Below are 21,235 nucleotides of genomic sequence, written 5' to 3'. Positions count from 1 at the left end.
GTGCCAGGTCTAAAATGCATTCTGGGAAACTGTAACTGCCTCGAAAAACCCATCATGGATTTCCACAGTTGTCCCTCAAAAACCAGGAACTGGAAGGAGTTAGGAGCTATTCCAACTCCTCATGCTGGAGCGAGTCAGAGGTGACCCCACTGAAATCCACAGGGAGACCCAGGCTAGGGGAGTTTTTCTTCCACAACCCCCTTTCCTGGGAGCTTTGGGGGAGCACCTGTCTGTGGCCCTGCTGGTGCCCCCCAGAGCTGTGTGCCCTGCCCTGGCCACATCGTTTGGCACCGCTCTTGGCAGCCAGGCAGGCAGTCTGTCTGTCTGTCTGTCCCCATGCCCATACAACATACCCACCCCTCTGCAAGCCCTCCCAGCACTGGGGGTCACTGCCAGCTGTCTGGGCCCCACATATCTCACTGTATGTGGCGTTCCAGCCCGCCCTTACCTCATGCCGGGCTCCTCCAGGAGCTGGGGGGGTTTGTCTGCAGCTGCCCCGCTCCCCTCCAGCGCCAGGGCTGGGGGGGGAGCCGGGAATTCCTCCGTGCCATTGGCAGAAGTGCAGGAGCTCAGCTCGGGGAGAGGCCGGGACGGCGAGGAGAGGGCAGGTGTGACGAACACCTCGTCGTCCCCCTCGTCCTGCAGCGAGGGCGGGGGAGGCGTGAGCTGCAGGCCCGACTCCGAGATCCACAGGGGGGTTGTCCCCTGGGGAGAGGGAGTCTCGGGGTCCGAGGAAGTGCTGCTCTGTGTGGGCAGGGACTGCCACCTCTGGGACAGCTTTGGGGGAGAGCCCCCAGCCCTCGGGGCGCTGCTGTCCTTGCCCGGGTGTGCCCACGCTGCTCGGGCTGGCAGGGCTCTGTGCCCCAGCCCAGCTTTCCTTCTCCACGCCGCTTCCTCCGTGTGGCTCTCGGGGGATCCATCCTGGGCAGCATCCAAAGGCTGTGCCTGAGCATTCCCGCTGCCCTCAGGGGGCAGAGCCTCCCGTTTGGCGTGGTGCTGTCTCAGGGCCTGGCCCTCCCCTGGGGTCTGCAGGTCTAAGGGAGCTGGGGAGGGCTGGCCAGATGCAGGAGGGGTAAGGTTAAGGAACAAGGGTTTAAAGCCTTGCTTTGGCTCAGGATAGTGACTCCTTGTCTCTGTTGGGGCTGGGAAAAATGCAGAAGTCCTGCTGTCTGGCCTGGAGAGGTCTGAGAGCCTGTGGTTCTGTGCCAGCGTGGTGGAGCCGGCGCCGGCGTCGCTGCCGCGGGGACGGTGGGGACAGTAACTGGGGAAGGCCGTTCTCTCCGAGTGGCTTCTTTCCTTCTTGCTGAAAGACCTGCACATGCCAAGAGACAGACCATGGTAAGGTGAAGAGCTAGTCAAAGAGCAGCAAGAGCTCTTGTGCTCCTCCTGACTGGATAAATTATCCACCCTGTCAGGACTCTGGGTCAGAGGTGAGGCGAAACTCAAGTAAAGTCTCAAGTCAGATCCACTTCAACTCACCATCTCTCACCATTCTCAGGGAGTGCTACAACACACACACGTGTAGCAAAGCATCACAACTCTACTCAGTGGAAAAAAATTTGGGAAAACCTAGTGCCTGGCTTCCTTTCCAGCCTGGGTTTCAATTTTGTTTGTTGCAGATGGGTCTAGTAGTATTCTGTAAGGCAGATTATTTGACATCATCTATCATCAAACTATATTCTCAATTGCTGGTAATTTTAAGCTCTATGAGTCAAAAATTCCCACAAGGTTATCCTGCTCCTGTTGGAAAGGTGCCATTAAAATGATTCATCTGTCTCCAGGAACAAGGTGAGTGCATTTTTTGGCCTATTTTGACTGTGGAGAAAATGAAAAGAAGCTCATACAGCCTTGGAATGCTGCTAGAAAAATGAGCTCCCTCAGACAGGCAGGTGTGACAAACCCCAAAGCCAGCACATTCCAGCTGCAAGGGGGTTGAATTATTCCTTCTGGGTCTCTGAGGATGTTCCCATGTGAATCTGAGAAACAGCAACTGGCCTTTGGAGGGAGCATCCTGCTTGGAATCCAGAGCCAAACCTTCTTGCCTGTACAGCTCTTTAGCTGGAAAACAAACTGAGCACTACTAATGGCACCAGAACATGCAAGAAAAGATGGCCTGAAAACATGAGCTCTCACCATACACCAATAAAACACAACAAAGCTCTACTGCCAGTATGTTTTGTGTTCTTGCATTGTTCAAACAATCCCAACACTGCCAATCTGTGATGCTGGAGCCTTGAGCCCCAGATTTGTTCCCAGATGTAAGGGTACAAATTAGGAATAACTCTGTCAAAGACATGGGTTGTTCTGGCTTTATTCTGGTGTGACTGAGAAGAGTTTGGCAGGCTGTGCCTGGGGGTGGGGATGCTTCCCAGACAGGCTGCTCTTGCCTTTGTCTGTGGTTCCTGGACAGTAGCACTGTGTATTCCTTTCAGATGCTCAGGGTTTGTCAGGAGCACCAGATGGTAATTGTAATTCTCTAACTGAAAGATCTCTCCTACTGTGGAAGCAACTGTGGGTTCTAAAACTGGTGGAGCAACAGCAGTTCCCAATATTGTGACAGGACCAAGGGATTGCTGGCCAGGGCTTTCCTAACTTTTCCATCCAAGAGTTTTCCTCCTCGAGCAAGAGCCATGGTGGGGATGGTCCCACCTCCTCTCCAGCACATTAGGCAGTTGTGTCCCAAGGAAACAGAACTCCTATTGCCTCTTCATAACCAGTAATCTTTGTGCAGAGATGCATGAAAATGAGAAACCTGCATTTTGTGCCCCAGTAAACTTGTTTTCAGTCTGGATGTTCAATCCCATTACTTGGAAAATAGGTTGGGCAAAGAAAGAAATTAAAGGCAGCTGCAAGTAGGGATTGAGCAGCAGGATGGAATGCCATCTCCAGGAAAAACAGGGAGGCAGGAGGAACTGAAACAGCTGCATTGTTCTCTTAGGAAAACCTTGGAACAAGTTGTTTCAAATGACAGCAAATGGGTGTGTTTTAAATAAACCTAAAAGGATGTGCCTGAAGGTAAGATTGGGTCTCTTTAAAACAACATGTATGTCTTCTTAGGGGTAAAACCAGCCACAAGTAAGACCCAGCTGGAGCAGGAGCCTTTCTGTGCTTCCAGCTGTCACTCCCTGCCCCAGAGATGTGTGGGGAAACCTTTGGAGACAGCAGTGCTCAGTCCCACTGTGACCACAGACAAGTTTGTGAGCAACAGAGCTCCTTTGTGAGCAATTCTTTTAGTCCCTCTTGATGAGTTTTCCTGTAATGGGAGTTGGTTGTTTGGGCACTCAGGGCTTAGGGCAAACATCTATTTATTATGTAAATGTAAATAAAGAAGATGGACTTCAGTTCTAGTTAACTTCAAAACTATCCCTGGCTAAGTGGAGAGTTACATAAGTCCTAAGACTATGAGTTTTGTGATTACACTTCTCTATTTTTAAAAGTATTTCTCTCTGCCCCTGTTGCTGAAGAAAACATCCTGCCTGCACCAAGAGGAGCACAGCCTGAAGGCAGCTCCCACCTCACAAAATGAAGGAAACCTCCTGGTTTCAGTCCATGCAATGTTCCCTTGCTTTTGGGGAGGCAGCTGGAGAAAACCATCAAGGCATTTTTTCCTTTAGGACCCTTCAGTTAGGGTGGCATCTGGATGGGAGTTCTAGCAGCAGACCAAACACATTTTGGAAGTAAAATAAATGGAAATCTGCTGCAGAAACCTGCTCCAAGATGTCATGAAGAGAACTTGATCAATGAAGCTCACAGCAACTCCTCCTAAGCCTGCTGGGCACAGCAGGCCCAGAGCTGTGTCTGGGCAGGTGTTTCCCTGGCTTGGCATGATCCAGCTGTTCACCCAGGCCATCCCTGGCAGCTGCTGGATGGGCAGAGCTGACCCTGCAGGACAGAGGGCACAGGGACACACCCACCTGGCTCCTGCGCTGACCACGTAGAAGGGATCCCTCAGCATGGGCCCGAAGTCGCTGCTGTCCCTCCTCAGCAGCTCCTGCAGGACAGAGGCAGCGTCAGCCCCGAGCTGAGAGCAAACAAAACAGCAGCACACTGAGGAGAATGCCCTCTGAAGCCTGAGAGCAAGTCATTCCCCGTGGCTCTCCATTCCCTCCTAGCTCTAAACAAATTCCTGCAGTGACAGGGAAACGTGACTGGTTTGCAGCTTGAAAGGAACACTTAGCACTGTACCCAAGGCCCTCAAAAACCTGCAGTGAGGCAGAGAAGGCTCCTGAACTGGAGAGCAACACTTCCCACAAAAAGTCTGAAGAGAGCAACACTTCCCACAAAAAGTCTGAAAAGAACACAAATCAATAAAGAAATATGTAAATAAAATGAAATAAATAATCAATCCCTTTGTGGGTTTGGCTTTGTGCCCCCTGTTTACAGCTGTGGGTTTGCACTGGAGGTGGATCAGAAACAGATCTAATGAAAGAAACCCTTGAACATCTGCTTCCATCTGCTTCCCTTTCCAACAGACCCTGTGGGTTGGTGTATATGTTAGAAGTCAAATTAGGATTTAAGAACAGGATCTTCAGAAGTGCCAGGCTGCTTGTGGGACTAAATCCTCATTCCAGAAGTGGATACAGCTCAATCCCTCTGGAAAACCTGTGGCCAGGTCTGCAGTGCTGTTCACCTTCTTCTTCAAGCTGGTCTCCAACAGGCAGAGGTTTGGCTGCTGAATGTATGGATGATTAAAAATGAGGCAAAAGGGGGAAATAAAGATCTCAAGGACTTTGTGTATGTCCTGCCTGAGAGAGTGGGCTGGGAAAAAATGAACTGGGGCTGCTTATTGTCCAATCTGTGATTGCAAAGGCCATTTTGGTGATTTTCCTCTCTCTGGATGTCTGGTTTGGCTGCTGCTCTGACTGTTCTGGGAGGCAGAGGAAGGGTCACAGCTTGGCCTTCACCTTAACTCATTCTAGACTCTCACTGAATGCAAGGCAAGCGTGACAAAATGGCACAGATGAGCCTGATGCCTGGCTGGGGTGGAAAAATAGCACTGGTGGGATGAGGCAGGAGTGGTTCTGGAAGTGCATTCCAGTCACTTGATATTCACAAGCTGCTCTTTTAATTCCCTCTATTTAAAGACGTGGTGTAGGAGCTGAGGATGAGGAGGAGGAAGGACACAGTGAGTTTGGGAGGGTTGGGCCTGCCTGTGGGATGCTGCCCAGAGCCCCCTCCATGTCCCTTGCCTCAGGACCACCTCCTTGCACCTGGATTGTCTGTTCTGGGCCAGAGGCAAGGGCAAGGGCAGGGGCAGGAGACAGCCTGGATCTCAGCTGCCCTGGGAATACGTGAGCCTCTCCAAACACTCAGACTATTTGGAGCAAGGAGCCTGTGCACGTATTTTGGTCATTTGCTCCCTCTCCCCACGATGAAAGGAGCTTGGCTCAGGAACAGGGATGGGGCTGCAGCCCCACCACTGCTGCAAATCCCAGTGGCTCCACCAGCTGCAGTTATGAAAGTAGCTCTGAACAGATTTCAGCTCAAGAGCTGCACTGGGCAGTTGTTCTTTAAGAATTTAGCCTGGTTCTACTGTTTACCATCCTCAGAGTCAGTCGAATTCCCCATTTGTGACATCAGTGCCATGTTCCCAACCACCAAGCAGGGGACGTGGAGCAGGGTCTCCATTCAGTCATCTCTGTGATGTTTCCCTCCAGGGCTGGAGACAAAACTTAATGGGTATTTGGCAGTGCCTCTGCCCAGCCCTTCCCAGCACTGTCAGGCACAGTGGGAGCCAGGCAATTCCAAGCAGACTTTAATCCTCTCTGCTTTGCACCAGGAAAAAGGGCTGAGGCAGGACAGCAGCAACAGTCAATGACTGCTATTACACCAGAAAGGTGTTCAGTGCTTCTCCAATGCTGGTGGCAGGTAAGGCCAGGGATGTGCAGAGCAGCAAGGCCACATGCACACTACCAGCACATACACTGAAATCCCTGAAATCCCTGAAACAGCCCCAGCAGGGAGAAAGCTGAATCCCACCCAGCCAGCTTTCCATTTCAGTGCAGTAAACTATCTCAGCAGGCACTGAACCTCTCTCTAACCAATGGAGCAACAGCCAGGACTCAACCTGTTCCTTGACATTCCCCCCCATTCCCTGGATCCAAGAGCCCTGTGGATCCCACACACCCCCATTCCCACATACCTGGTGTTTCTTATCCGCTGTGGGGGACGACCTGGAACGTACGTGCACGGGGACCGGCTGATTGTCGTACCTATCGAGCAAGTCTTCCACAGACACTGATTTCCCAGATTTCCTGCTGGAGGAGGGTGTTTCCAAGACCTGCTCCTGCCTCCTGTGGTGAGGCTGGCCCTGCATGCCCAGCGGGTCTGTCTGTGTGCCCTTGGTGAGCTCCGTCCTGGCTCTGTACTCCCGGCACCGCTCTGCTTTCGGCCGACTCGTGCCCGCGCTGTCCTGGCGCCCCACCCTCTCATCTCCACTCGTGTCCAGGTAGTCCAGCAGCCCGGGAGGAAGGGTAGAAGACATCCGTCCCGTCCTGGATATCCGCTCTATGGACTCTCTCCGGCGGTAAAGGCTCTGGTCCTGGAGGGAATTCATGCTGGAGGCAGAAGAAAGGCTCTGGCTGTCTGTGCCGCCCCCATGCAGGTAGGAGCTGTGGGAGCGCTCCCTCAGCAGCCCCACATCCTGCGAGGACGGCCGTCTCCCCGTTTTCCGCTGGATGTAGTCGGCGAGGGCGTTCTGCTGGAGCTGCTTGAGCTCGGGCTTGGACAGGCTGGCCGTGGAGGAGGCCTTGCCGTCCCTTTCGAAGATCTTCCGCCGGTCAGCCACCGTGTTCTCCGGGAACAAAAAGTGGATGCTCTTCTTCTGGAAGGAGAACGGCGATGGCTCCCCATCCGAGACGCCCACCTCGTTCATCTTCTCCGGCTCGGAGTAGGAACGCTTCTTCTGCTCCGCCGTCAGCCGCTTGCGGCCGCCGATGCGCAGCACGTGCTGAGCCCTGGTGTAGTCCAGGGCGGAGAGGCTGCCCTCGGTGGGAGTGATGCTGTGCCTCTCCTTGGGGGTGTGTGGTGATGGTGCCGTGCTCCTCACACCCACGTGGGCCGAGGCGGGCCGCTGGGGCACCCTCCTGGGCGCGCTGCCGAACGGGGGGCTGATGCGGCGGAAGGAGGTGGCCCTCAGCACCCTGGACTGAGCATCCTTAATGCTGTTCCTGTAGGCCCTGTTGAACAGCGTGTCCAGCTGTGACCCGTGGGTGTCCTGGATGTTATCCCTCCAGAGGATGTCCCTCTCAGCGTCACCTGCCAGCTGGAACGTGCTTTTACTCCGTGGCAGCTGAGCCGCCCTTACTGGCCCCTCATTTTCAGGACACAGGCCGTAGTAGTCACTGGGCCTCACCTGCTTCACCGCAGCTGCCATCTGCAGCTCTACAGGGTGCCACTCAGCCTCGTCCAGCTGCCCGTTCCTGGAGGGGCTGGAGCCCCTGGCTGGCTCACTGGGCAGCCTGCTCCGTGTGTCCTCGGGGCTGTGCAGGGAGCACCTCGTGCCAAGGGGCTGGCTGGGCCTGCTGGGCCCGTAGTGCTGGCCAAAGGTGGGCACACCAGCACTCTGGGGCCGGGGAGTGCTCTGCTCTCGCTGCTCAAACTTGCTCACCTTCTCCAGCACGGAGCAGCGGGGCTTGCCAGCCTCTGCTTTGCCATAGGGAAAGCTTTGGGTGCTGCTGGAGCTGAGCCGGCTCCTCCCGAAATCCGAGGCCTTTGGGTGCTGGGGGGAAGGAGGCTCTTTGCACTTCGGCTCGGCGGCATGGAACAGAGTCACGCTCACATCCACCTCCTCCTGCCTTGAGAAGGCCTGTGGGTCCACATCGCTCCACTGTCTGTGCCCCTGTCCCCTGTGCTCTTTCTCCTCTTTGCTGCTGCTGTTCTGGAAGGACAGTTTGGTGTTGGAATAGCCCTCGCCTGGTTGCATCTCTCTTAGCTCAGAGCAGCTTTGCCTCCTGGAGCTCTCTGGGATGTTCTGCAGGGAGGAGAAGCCGTACTGCTTGGCCTTGCTGTGACCCCACTGGTGGAGAGCAGCAGCATCTCTCTCATTTACCAGCGCATTGCCATTTTTGTCCTCCTGGGATCCAGGTGTCCAGTTCTCCTTGGGCTGGTAAAGGGCTTTTCTCTCACTGGTATCCCTCAGCTGGGGCTGTGGAGCCTGGAAAGTGGGTTTGGAGGCCTGGGTGGTACCTGTGGTCTCTCGGTGGCTTTGTGCTGCCTTGTAAAGGGGTAACAGCTCCTCCTTCCGTGCCGTGGCCAGGGAGACCTCTGGGCCTGCCACGTTGGGTGGTTTCTGCTGGAGAAGTTTGGCTTCGAGCTTTCTCTCGGCTGCAGAGGGCTGGTAGAAGACGGTGGCTCTGTTTGCAGTGCTTTGGTTTCCATTCTCATCAAAGCCCTGGGTGCTGCTGGCCTTGGCCTTGTCGTAGGAGACTGGCAGGGATGGGGAGTACCCACTTTCTTTGGCCAGAGCTGGGTAAAGTGTCCCAGGACTGCCCACGGAGGGCTGGGGCACCTGGGCATAGTGCGGCTCCGGGGAGGGCACGGCATAGACCCCGGTGGGCAGCAGGGGCTGCCCCGGCTGGGAGTAGCCCTGCCTGGGCTTCGTGGTGGGGCTGCTCTCGGGGCTCTTCTCCACCACGGTGTGCAGGTGCCCCTCTCCGAAGGGCCCCTGGGACAGGGAGCTGCCCAGAGGCGTCCAGGTGCCCTTGGGCTGGGTACGGCTGGGCTTGCTGGGATCCAGCCCGTGGTGCCTGATGGCTGCGTAGCTGTCGCTGCGGGCGGGAGGCAGCGGGGGGCCCTTGGGGGGCTGCTGGCTCTTGCTGTCGGGGGGGCCCTGGCCTGGCTGTGCCCAGGAGGGCACCGCGCTGTGCCGGCCCAGGCCGTGCAGCCTGGCGTGGGCACGGCTGTCCAGCGAGGAGGGCGTCACCTCGTACTCCTGGGCGATGCGCTGCTGGGCGTCGTACACCGCCCGCACGTACCTGATGTCCGCCTGCCTCAGGCCCTCCTGCAGCCCCGCCCGCGCGCTGTCCGGAGCCTCCTTGCCCGGCGGGGCGCTGGGGTACTCAGGGATGCTGGAGTTGGTGGAGAAGGAGCTGTAGGCAGAGTCCCTCTTGCTGTGCAGGTGGGACAGCTGGTCGATGCTGTTGGTGGACTTGGCCGGGGACAGGTGACAGGGGTGGTAGCCTGGGGAGGAGTGGTCCAAGCTCTCCATGCTGCCCCGAGAGCTGTACTGGTCTGGACTCCTCCTCAGGTAGCCATGCTCATAGCCAGAGAGATCACTGGTGGAGGAGCTGGGGGAGAGCGAGACAAGAATGAGAACCCACTGACAGCAGAGAGAGGCGCAACTACTTATAAGTGAGCTCAGAAGCAAGATGTTTAGTTTTGAGATGAAACCCCTTATTTGGGCCTTACTCCATCCCCTGTTTGGAGTCATCCCAGTTCACAAAGAGGAACTGCTTGACATTGCAACACATGGCTCTTATTTACCACAGAAGGGTGGGAGGGAGATACAGACAGAAAGGCAGTGCATCTCTGGAGCCAGGGAGGATCAACCCCACCCAGCAAACCCATCCAAAGCCCTTGGAAAGCTGAATGAGCGCCGACGCCACCGAGGAGGAGGACAGGAGCATGAGGGGTGTTCTGGGGGGAACCTAATCTCCTTCTTTTTTTCCTGTTTCATTTCTTTTTATGGAGATGAAGGCTATGCCCTGGCAGGCTTCCTGGAAATTCAGCTGTCCCAAGGATAGTTTGTTTGCTGAGAGAAAACTCAACTGGCAAGACAGAGGAGAGATGCATGTGTTTGTGCCTGCAGAAAAGTGGGGTGCAGCCATAGGAACCATCTGAGAATGTCCAGGAATTCCACACAGCTGCCTCCTCGTGGAGCTCAGCAGGTGCAGGCACACTTTGGCACCTCCTATGAGACACACGTGTCCAAAGAGGACTCATGGATGCCAGAGGTGTGATCAAAAAGAAGGATATCCAGAGATCTTTCCATCCATGGGAAGGGAGCTCCTTGTGCCAGCCACAGTTCTTTTCTCATACCTTACAAGGGGACATCACAAATTTCTGAGAAGTTTCCCCTGGCTAATCTCCCTTCCCAGATTCAAGCAAATACAGTGAGGATCAGAGAGTGTAACCCGAGGATTTCACTTTTCTTCTTCCCTCTGTTCCCAACTTCCCTTCCTCAGATATCACTTTCTCTAGTTCCCTGAGCAACTGCATGTGCTGTCCTGGCAGAGCCACAGGGAAGCGGCAGGCAGGGCCAGGCTGTGGCAGGGCAAGGCACAGAGCTGGCAGCTTGCTCCAGATCACATCCCAACCAAAGCACAGACAGTGTGGACAAGGCTGCTGAGGATGAGGAAGGGCAGAAGGCAGCCCGCTCACAGCAGCTCTGCAGAGAGATGCAGAGGGACACAGACACAGGCAAATGCCAGGATAAAGCTGCTTTACTCATTTAAATGCACCACTCTATTTTGGATTCAAGTAACCATCTGCCTGGCAATGCCCAGCACAGCCCTGGCCAGCTGGCCACTAGATGTTCCCCGTGCTCCTCTTCACGCACCCAGGAGACAGGAGCTGCCAGGAGCTGTGCCTGGGAAGCAAATCCCCTCCAGTAGGAGCTGTGCTGAGGCCACAGACCAACACACATTTGTCCTGCAACCATCTCCCCACTTTTCTTGATGCTCTGTTTTCTCTCCCCTCTGCCCAGGCTCAGTCTTGCTTGTAGAAGAAACGATGTGTAAATCCCACAGTCTGCAGGCAGAGTTTGAAACCCTTCTGCCTCTTGGGAAAATCCTTCAAGGGCAGATTTTAAACTTGTCCCTCCTCAGGCTGCCCCAGGGCTCACCACCAAGCACCTTCTGGGCCTGCACACGCCAGCAGAGCCTCAGCCTGCAGGGCACTGCTTCCCACCTGCCTCAGCCAGCATTTCCCCCCACAGCTTTTGTCTCTCCTCCCTTCCCTCCACAGCTGTGCAGAGCTTACCTGGAGTGGTAGGACTGATGCCAAGGGGTGCCAAGCGTGCCCTGAGATATTTGCATCATGCTGGGATCGGGCTGGTTCTCCACAAGTTTGGTTGAATGCCAGGAGTGGGGTCGGCCTGGAGTTTCACTCCGCCTGGGTGAAAGCAGAAGGATTTTGCACCTCAGCAACAGGACAGCTCTTCCAAGGGAAAGGAAAGTGAAGTAGCACTGACATTTAAGGCCAACATTTGAAACTGCTCGTGCTCACTTGTGTTTCACTGCTACGTTCCTGTCTGTTCCAAGTGAATCCTGCAGCAACCACGGGACGTTCACACGCTCACACAACACACTCCCCTCGGGTTTGCAAGGCAAGGGGCAAGGGGGTTATCACTCAAGGCTGGGGATCTTGCCCTCCAGCTCCCAGCCAGTCTCACCCCTCGGGCCGAGCCGGGGGCCCACTCCCAGGGATCAGTTTACAGACAATCCGGTGGCCAGTGCAGTTCTCAGGGGTGCCAGAGGAGCACTCTGCTCCAAAGGTTCCCTTCATTTCAAAGGGAGGGCTGGCAAAGCCATGGAAAGAATCACATGCCATGAGGGGGTGGGAGTCTGCACAAGGCTCTTTGATCACTCCTCAGGGCTGCTAAAAATGCAGGAGAGCTGTGACAGCCCAGCGTGTCCCTGGCAGCCCACCCCGGCTGGACAGCTGTCCCCAGGGTGTGTCCCCAGGCATGGCACGGATGGCCCTCGGTGGCTCCAGCACCAAGGCCTGGCTCTGGCAGCTCTGAGCAGAAAAAACCCACAACAACCTTATTTAAAGCACAGAGTGGTGCAATGGAAAGTCAGAGCAGGGATTAGTGAGGCCTCTGGACAGGCCACACAGACTGTCCCTTGCCCCAGCCTTTGGGCTTGTCCTTAATCCTCCTGCTGCTTTCCAAGGGGATGTCTCGCTGGCTCTGCAGCTTCTCACCCACCCTGGGACAACGAGGAGCAGCACTGCACCTGTGTGCCACTGCAATGGGACAGCCTGCAGGACAACCCTCACTAAGTAAATGACACATCTTTAAAGTTTCATCTCACCAAAAATTTCACAGTACAGCATGTCCTGAACAAGTCAGTAAATAGATTAAAATGCCCTTGGCAGATGCAACCCAGACACTGAGAGAGGCCTCTCCTACTGCCCAAGATTGTGAAAAGAACTGATGCAGGAAAGTGTACAAAGAAAAAATGGTTGTTAGGGCCAGATGCTTTCCTAGCAGCACTTAACAGTGGTACCTGCACAGAAATGAGAGGCAGAACCATTTTTCCAGTGATTTTTCCATGCAGATTTCAGAAGTGCTCGCCATTCTCTCATCATCTGCTAAAACAAGAAGGAAAAGGGACGTGCTTTTCCTTTTAACATCTGTTGTGGCAGGATTGCCTTAAGGAGAGCTGAACTGGAGGTCTGCAGAGGCCAAGCTGAGCCCAGCACCTTTTCACCTTTACATGTGTAGGTGTGTTGAAGACAGAGCTCTCCTGTTAAGCTCCTTGCCCAGCAAGCAAGGAAGCTGGAAACTGCCAGATGGGAAGTTGACAAAACTGTTTATTAAGGATAACCCACATTCTTGCCTTTGTCTCAGGAGGTTGTAGGATTTGAAAATGTGTGACTGTAATAATAACAACCACAGCAACAGCAAACAAACCTCATCCCCTTATTTTTTATGTATTTTTAAGGGTTGCACCTGTACTGTACCTGCAAAGGTGTCTGGGCAATCTTACTACTAAAAAATTCTCCACTTCAGATAATAAAGAAAGTGATCCCTCTGTTGTAAGTGCCAAGGCTGGAAAAGAGACTGCTGGTTCCTCATGGACACCACCAGTGATAAGCTCCCTGGGCATCCAGGTCAGGCTGGCACCATGACAAATGCCTGGGAGTGAAGACACCTGGGGCAGTCAGTGATGCAACACTGGCATCTAAATGGCAGCTGTGACACTGATTGCAGACCTGATACTGCCAACTCACACTGAGAACTGCAACACCAAAGGGAAGGGGAGAGTCCTCAGTCCTGTCCAGCTGGTGTTATCTGGGTGCTCCCTGCTGCTGCACCGGTCCCAGTGCTGGGCATTCGTGCCCGGCCCATCAGAGGCTCCTGAGGCAGCCTGGCACAGCTGGGCACAGCTGGATACAGGCTGCAAGGACCACACTGACAGCTCCCAGGCCCTTCAGCACTAATAGCTCTGCAGCTCTCTCTTATTAGGAAGAGCTGAGTGTGTTCTTCTCTGTGATCTCTGCAGATTGTTTTTATACTTTGTATGCAAAACAGGAATGAACTTTACATACACATCTTGGCACTAACTCTACAAATGAATCAGTGTCTGAGGCTTTCCTCACAGTGTCACTGAAAGGCTGAGTTATCTTTTTCCCAAGATTACAGACTAAAACTATCCAGAACAGAGTGTTCAGTCTGATTCCTGTTCTTCACATACTGTTCCTTGCTGATCCTGGAGCTCACACACAACCTGAGTACTCTGCAGTCCAAAAGTGTCCCTGCCCAGCATCCCCCAGCAGGTACTTTGGTGTGAAAAGGCCCCAGCAGATTGTTCAAATTGCCATCTGCACCTTTTCTACACCCTTAGAAAGCCAAGTGCAATCCCTGTGGGTGTGGTGTGTCCCAGAGCCCTGCAGGAGGTTACTGAGCTGGAAGGGATTGCCATGTCCTGGAAGGGATGGCCCAGCCCATCATCTGGGGAGGCAGGAAGGGATGGGGGCCCTGCAGCACAGACCCTTCTCCTGCAGGAAAGAAGAAAGGTTTGGATGCAAGTGTAAAGCTTGAGCCTCCTGGATGCAATCCCAGGCACTGAGTCACAAGGGAGAGAGCCAAGAGCTGCCCATCCTCACCACGTCACACTCACAGCGGGCAGCGTTTCCAGCTGGGGATAATTCTAACCTAACAAAGCCCAGGAGGCAGAGGCAGCACATCCTAAACCATGCCCTGGTTCACAGAGCAGCAGGATCTTTGTATATGGAGAGATCCTGATCCCACCAGTTCACTTGTACCCTCCTTCAGGGAGACTGTGCACCTGCACCAACAGAAAGCAGCAACAACCAGCTGAGTTCTCCCCAGCACGGACCTGTCTCCAAGATGGACACATCTAAAGGAGTGTCAGCACAACAAGGAGACATTTTCCAGACATCCAAACGTGCTGCTGCAGCCCCTCTGCCTGGCTATTAGGCAGGAGATGAAGGAAAAACTAAAGCACTTGGAAGCCTATTAGGATTTGGACAGAGCGAGGCAACAATCTACTCAAAGCAACGTCGCTCTTAATTAAGGTTCAGTCATGGCTCTAAAAATAAGCAGAACAGACGAAGCCAATTAGAAAGGAGTTGGACCAGAATGGCATCAGCTTGATGTGTCTTTCACTAAATGTGTCTTTTTAGGCTCACAGAGCCCTTCTGGCACATTCTGGGGAGCTCTGTCCCTTCACCACTTTGACTAAAAAGAAGACTCCTTAGAAAGACTATGAAATGGTATTTCACGTTATGGATCTTGGGCTAGAGTGTCTTCCATAAAGCAAAGGGAGAATCATGCCCACATCCCCCTGTCCTTAACACTCAGATTAAAGCTTTCCCTGAGTAAAAACCACACTGGAAAACCCCTCACTTGAGACATTTGGGTGAACTGTGTGAATATTCTCAATATTCTCACACCAGGACACAACCTGCTTTTCCACTATGCGTTAATTTTGCAGCTTCTACAGGACAGTTCTCCACCCAGGGAATCACATTTTTTAGCAGTTTCAGCCTTAAAGCAAAGAAAAAGGAAAAAAAACCTTAAGAAAAATCCCCCAGCCCAGTTCAGGGCTCTGTGCCACCAGCCCAGGCTCATTCCCCTCTCCAGTCCCTTTCCCACTGGCAGAGGCAGATGTTGGGCCTGTGTGGTGTTTCCAGCTCCCTGTGTGGTTCTTCCCTTGGAGGAGCATCACTTGGGATGCCTGGGTTGCATCAGACCAGGCCCTGAGTGCCATGTGGGAACTGGGAGAAAGGTGCTGAGCTTCCTGAAGTGTCTCTGGGATGAGGAGGCAGAGAATCAGACCTTTCTGCTCTGATTTCCCACCAGCTCTTTGGGAGAAACTCCCCACCATGCCCCTAGAGAGCAAATCCCTGTGTGGCAGCAGAGCTGAGAACTGTACATGTGGATCCAGAGACAGATTTTTCCCACTGCCTTTTCCTGGCTGAAGTGCTCTCAGCCCCGGGTTGCACATGGAGGTGCTGGGATCGCTCCGGGGTGGTGGCAGCTGTGAGCAGGGAGAACTTTGCTGAACTGGGGGACAGGCAAACATTGTAATTAATGATTATTGCTCCTGCATGTCACACCTCTGTCTTACCACATTTCTCTGCCTTATCCAAGAAAGGGGCACTTACCCATTTTGCAGCAAAGGAAACAAGGAGTGCAGGGCTCAGAGCTGCCCCACCTTCCCTCTGCCCCAGCACGGGGCTGACAGGCAGCATTCACATTGAGGACTTTCCCTACACAAGGAAAGGGTCCCACTGGCATTCCCTGGCACTAACCAGACACAGGCTCCACTGGGAACAGAGGTGATGTACACAAACCTCACTCGGGTTCATTACCAGAATCCAGGACTTTGTCCTACCAGGATCTTCTGGCAGCTTTCTATTTGAAAGACAGTATTACCAAGCAACAGGGCAAGTGTGATTTAAATTGCAAAACTGAGAGTATTTCAGATCTTTATTTTTAGAACGTGCTTGCCACCAGGACAGTGTTCCACAGGAGTGCAGCTCAGACCTGGAGAAGCCAGGACAGCCTCTGGCCTGGTACTCAGAGAACGTGTACTCTGGTACTCAGGCCATAATGAGGAGCTGGAAAGCACTGGATTAAACACCCTCTGCAACTTTCCTCTTCTTGCTTATTATAATTTTACTCTGTTTCATCTGCTGGATAAAGCAGAAGAAAGAGCAGACATGGGAAAGAAGCAGCTGACTGACTTACAGTCTTTGAGAATGACCCTATAATTCCCTGTCTTCTCCAGGGATCCACATCACCTCTCAGAGCACAGGTGGAAAATCCCAGCAGGCAGAGCCTGCAGTGGCTTCCCCTGCCTGTGCTCTGCAAAGCTGCACTGATTTACCCACACTGATGAACCAGCCCAATGGGCTCAATTCAAATAATTTTTTCTCATTCTTCTCCAGTCAGTAAATTAGTTAAAAAGACAGAAACCCAAGCATAGCTCAGATTCTTTCACACCCCGATATCCAACACACAGCAACTTGCAACAGGAGAGACTTGGGAACAATGGAAGGAATGTGTTTTGGTGCTTGGGAGGGACTGGGTGGCTGGCAGCAGGAGGGCTGCCCTGGGAGCCCCATTATCCCAAGGGAATGGGGACAATGAGGCACGGCAGGTAACCAAGGGGACTGGCAGGGCAGGCGTTCCAGGCAGCAGCTGGGCTGTCCTCGGAGCTGCCAATCCCAGGCAGTGCCCCCAGAGCCCCATCCCAGTGCTCCTGTAGGGATGGGACACGGCAGAGAAGCAGCAGGTCCTTCAGGAGGTGTGCACAGATGTCTGGGGGGTAACAGGGTGAGTGTGCAGAAAGCAAACACAGTGGGGAGCTCCACCCGGTGCTTTGGCCAAAGCAAAGGCTGCTGACTCTGAAATACCCTCCCACACTGAAACTCTTACACATTAAAGCAGCTTCCTGCCTGTAACCAAAGCCCCAGCCCGAGTGACACTGAGATATGCAGAAACAGCCCCCCACTGCAGGAAAAGTAAAGCCAAACATGGGCTGTGCACCCAAACAAATTAATCCAAGGGAAATGCTAAACTTTGGAGCTTCTCTGAAGATCTGCTACTAAACTGATGGACTAGAAGGATTCACAGAGATTTGCACAGATTTACATTTATTCTGACTCACTGCTATGAGAAGGTGCTGGATCTCTGGGTGCTCCCCTTCCCAGATTTGCTGTGGGTCACATACCTGGGGAACTGCAGAGTCCCAGTCTGCAGTCAGAGGTAAATCTCTCCTCCATAAAACCATCTTGAGGAGAGATTTCAGCCTCTAAAATCTGCTCCACTCAAGGCTGGGCAGGGCCAGCATCTGTAACTGCAGTGGCCAAAAGATGAAGCATCTCCACTAAGGTCAGGGGCTTTGCTGCAGAGGGGCATCCTTGCTGCTGGGATCAGAACTCCACATGCCACATTCCCTTCTCAGCTGCTCACTCACAGGCACTGGGACACATCCACTCCAGCTCCAGGGAATCACAGCTTCCTACCCTCCAAAGTGCTCTGGCCCAAATGCAGTGCTGCCAATGGAAAGCACTGCTCTGACTTCATGGTGGCAACCTCAGATGTCTGACAGACAGAAATCTCTGAGGTCATCCAGGTTACATCTGACTGATGCAAGGGGCTCTTTTGATGCCAGCAAAAGCTCTGCCTGAGTAAGTGCTGCAGGATCTGGTCCTAAACTGCACGGACAAAGGAAGGCAATCAGGCTCAGCCAATCCAGAGCGACCCAGGAAACCGATTTCTGAAGACATTCCATTGTTTAAAACTGCAGACAGGCACTCAGCAACCAGGAATGCCAAAGCTCCCACTGAAACTCCCAGACTCAGAAGCAGCCAGGTGATTTTGGAGAGCCAGGCACTTAAAGCTGGGGAATCACAGCAGCCTTACACCACTTCTAAGGGATATTTCAGTCCAGCATCTCTGCTGAGCTTCACCAGCACTGACAAGAGCTTTTGAGGAGAAAGGACACCTCTTCCAGGACCCCCTCCCAGTGAGTGCCCCTCAGGCACAGCAGCAGCCAAAGAAGTAACTATTTACACTCAGTCCTGTGTGGATGTCACCGATATCCAGCAACATCGATGGCCCAGAGGGTGAATTCATTTCCTTGGCACTGTGCTGAAGGCAAGGAAGCCTTGGGAAAAGGTGGGTGTGAGGGTAAGAACCAGCCCCAGACCTCTTCCACCACAGCTCCTGAGGATTCCTGCTGCTCCAGCATGGAGTCTGCCAGCTGCTCCCCAGGAAGAAAACACACATGGCACACAGAGAAAAACATCCTCACCTGGTCTTCAGCCGTAACTTAACTCCTCCAGACCACGTGGCTCTGCTGGGCTGGAAGTCAGTGGTCACACAGTCTGGACCCAGCGGGCTGGGAGACAGGTCAGGGCATCCCTTTGCTGCATGTGTGTCCCTGTCAAAAGAAACCAAGGCCATGTAAACACCACCACACAACAAGCTCAGTCCTTGTATCCTGTGTTTCATCAGGATTTTGGGAAAGAAGGCATTACACAGGCCCGGGGGGGCAAGGCAGCAGCATCAGTCTGGTTTTTGAAAAGTGCAAAGAACGTGTCACAGAAAGCCACGAGCATCCCCTGTGTCAAGCCATGGTTAAATCCTTGTTCTTCTCCAACCCTGGCAGTGCTCAGCTCCTGAGTGTCCCTCAGGAGGAGCTGCACAATCCCACAGCAGGAGTGAGATCACCAGCAGCACCCAAGGCACAAAACTGGTTATCTTTCAGCTGCATCTGGGGAGTCCCCGTGCCCAGGTGTGCAGTTCAGGGGCTCCACTGTGGGATATGCCTTTCCCACACCTTACAGGAGCTCAGGGAATGCTCTGAACATGCAGGAGAGAAGGTAAAACAAAGGTCCATGCAGTGGGAGGGGGAAGGAGAGCCCTTTGCCCCCCTCCACTGCCATTTCCCCAAAGGCCGGAAGCGCATATTTACCCCGCCCCAAGTCACATAAACACCGTGTACCCATCGCTTCAGCTCCTTCCTTCCCCCGGCACAGCAGAGCCCGAAACGCCCCAGTATCGCCACTCGCTGCCACTTCCAGCACCGACACCACGGCAGAGATTGGCAATTCGGGCTCGCTCGAGGAACCCCCCGCGCCGAACAACAGCGGGGCTGAAAGGCTCCCTCCCTGCGCCCGTCCCTGCCCGGGCTGAGCCGCAATCGCCTCTCGTTGTGTGCTGAGCCCACATTTCGGCATCTGCGGCTTTGGATAGCTGAGATGGCTTGGATGCCATTCCGCTGAGAGACCAGCCGTCTTTGTGTCCGGCCGGTGCTCCCTCCCCGCGCCCCCACGTGCCGGGCAGGAATGTTAAGCCTCACATTGCGGGCGAGATATCCCAGGGAAGCGCAGCAGCACTTTCACCTAGATTAGGGAAAGCCACCGGGCTGGAACGGCCTTTTTTCTGCTCGCCCTGCTTATCTTCATCCAGACTTTACCCCAAATCCTGCCTTGGCTGCCTTTTCCTTCCCTGTGCCAAATCCCGTCCTGCTTTGCCTCTGCCACCCCTCTCCTCTGAGATGATGTCAAGCCTCTCATCAAGGCAGGAAGATTCCCTTCCCTGCTCCCATTCCAGCCTTGCTGTACACCGGGAGCACAACCTCCTTTACTGCAGCCCTGGGAAGTGCCAATACCCTCAACTGCTCCAATTCTCTGCTCATCCAGTTCATCATAAAAAATCCCCAATTTCCAGAGCCAAGGTGGTTTCTTTGACACAACTCTCAGCGCTGTCCCAACCTGCTGGAAAGCAGACACCGACACAGGAGATATTTCCTAACTTTCCTGATGAGTGCTTGTCACAACTTCCCGGTTTCCTAAAGAGCATTTTGGCTCTCCCAGGCCACCCCACAGCTGCACTCCCACAGTGAGGAAAGCTGCTCACGCCTCCCCTCTGGCCAGCTGTCTCCAAAGGGGCCAGGAATAATATTTAGGACTGGAAAATTGCCCCTGAGCCAAAAAAAAAGCGCAATCAGCAGCCTGAGAAACTGATACAGAGCAGCAGTGCCTACAGCTCCCAGGTTACCACAGCCTAGTGAGCTTTCAGCACTTAGGCTCCTTTTTTTTTAAGAAAACCCAGCTTTTGAGACATGTTAAGGAAGCAAGAGACAATGCAGACCCCAAACTGCTGCAAGCAGAGCTTTCTAAGTCACTTCAAGTGTTCCCATAGGGGCTCCCCCAGCTCTGCCCCTCGACGGGCAGCTCCACACAGAGGGAAGGAGGGTCATCAGCTTGGGTGTTCCCCTCCCAGGGAGCAGCAGCACACAGAACTTGGGGGTTTACCTCACAAAGACACATTAATTAGTGCCAGCGTGGGCTCGGGAGGTGCTGGGGAGGGAAGGAGGAAATGCCACAGAGTTTTTCCCGAGCCTCTTAAAAAACTGTAATTACAGAGCTCTGTGTGGCACTGGGGGCTCAGTAAGACATTGAAAACCAATCAGCCAGTCTATAAATAACCACATTAATCAGGGCCTGTGGGGAACACAGGCTGTGAGGACCCCTCCACCCTGGGGCACAGCAGAGGGGAGGGTCCCCATGCAGGGGTGGCCCCAGTGAGAGCAGTGCTGGAGGAGGAGGCAGAACACCTGAGGAGCCCCCAGCCCCAGCTCTCTGCCTCACCTGGCTGCTTTTCCCAGAGGGTCTCCCAGGTCATGCCTAATTAAGGCAGCTCAGTCTAATGAGGAGTGTGTTCATCTCCATAAAGACACTTCCCCCACCAAAACATGGGCACAGCCACCCTGGCACAGAGGTGTTGAGGGCCTACCTTCCCTCCCCTCATGTCTTCCTTCAGTGCTCCTTCTCCCAGGATGGCTCCCTGGGCCAGCACCCAGCCCAATGGGATGCTCTTTAAGGCCAGGGCTGCCTTTTATTTTGGGATGCTGCAAAGGGGCTCACAATTCCAGAGCTAAAAAGCATCCCTGGCAAGGAGGAGCCTGCAGTTGTTCCTTTTGTTATCATTCTGTTTCTAAAGTTCTCAAGTGGGAGACAGGAAACCCAGCACACACAGTCTATTTAAAACTCCTTTACCTCCCACCTGAGGCTGGCAGCTGCCTCTGAAATCTTTCCTTTTCTGCAAAGTTCATGTTTAATTATGTATTGTTATTTATACTTGCTGCTTCCACAGTGCCCTTGGTATTTAATACCACACATGTTCATGAGTACACTCTGCTCAGCTTTTCTCTCATCTAAAAATACAGCCTGGTTGGGTTTTTTCACCCCACATCCCTCTCTCCCTGCACAGCCAGCACGGCCTTTCTGCAGCAGCATCCCACGTCCCATGTCTTTCCAATCTGCCCCAATCCCTGCAGAAATCAGCTGTGGGTTCAGGGAGATCCTTTGCTTCTGACCAGAGCTGACTCTGACCTCCCCAGGCCACGTTATCTCTGCCTCCCTCGCTGACCTCCCATCACCTGCATACTTGGAACATTTCATACCACGTATCTTGACCTTTTGGGCTCCTGACTCTTCTTTCTCACTTTCCTCAGCCTTCCCTATC

At 53.7% G+C, this 21,235-nt stretch overlaps 1 protein-coding gene across 8 annotated transcripts in view; it reads right to left on the bottom strand.

Annotated features, from left to right (window-relative positions):
- SHROOM3 (shroom family member 3) overlaps positions 1-21,235 on the bottom strand; it is a 74,424-nt gene that overhangs the window by 6,873 nt on the left and 46,316 nt on the right. For 6 of the 8 annotated variants that reach the window (XM_071555359.1, XM_071555351.1, XM_071555352.1 and 3 more), the window contains exons 2-6: positions 18,015-18,143; positions 10,981-11,112; positions 6,143-9,287; positions 3,915-4,021; positions 449-1,312 (exon numbers count right to left, since the gene is read on the bottom strand). In XM_071555359.1, the coding sequence (XP_071411460.1) occupies positions 449-1,312; positions 3,915-4,021; positions 6,143-9,287; positions 10,981-11,039 (4,175 nt within the window). In that variant the 5' untranslated portion in view covers positions 11,040-11,112; positions 18,015-18,143. The remainder of the gene's footprint in view (positions 1-448; positions 1,313-3,914; positions 4,022-6,142; positions 9,288-10,980; positions 11,113-18,014; positions 18,144-21,235) is intronic. The other 2 variants (XM_071555353.1, XM_071555357.1) reach the window with 1 other exon arrangement.

This window comes from Pithys albifrons, chromosome 5 (assembly GCF_047495875.1).
Source record: "Pithys albifrons albifrons isolate INPA30051 chromosome 5, PitAlb_v1, whole genome shotgun sequence".
Classification (NCBI taxonomy): Eukaryota; Metazoa; Chordata; class Aves; order Passeriformes; family Thamnophilidae; genus Pithys; species Pithys albifrons.
This window is presented reverse-complemented; position numbering and strand designations above follow the sequence as displayed.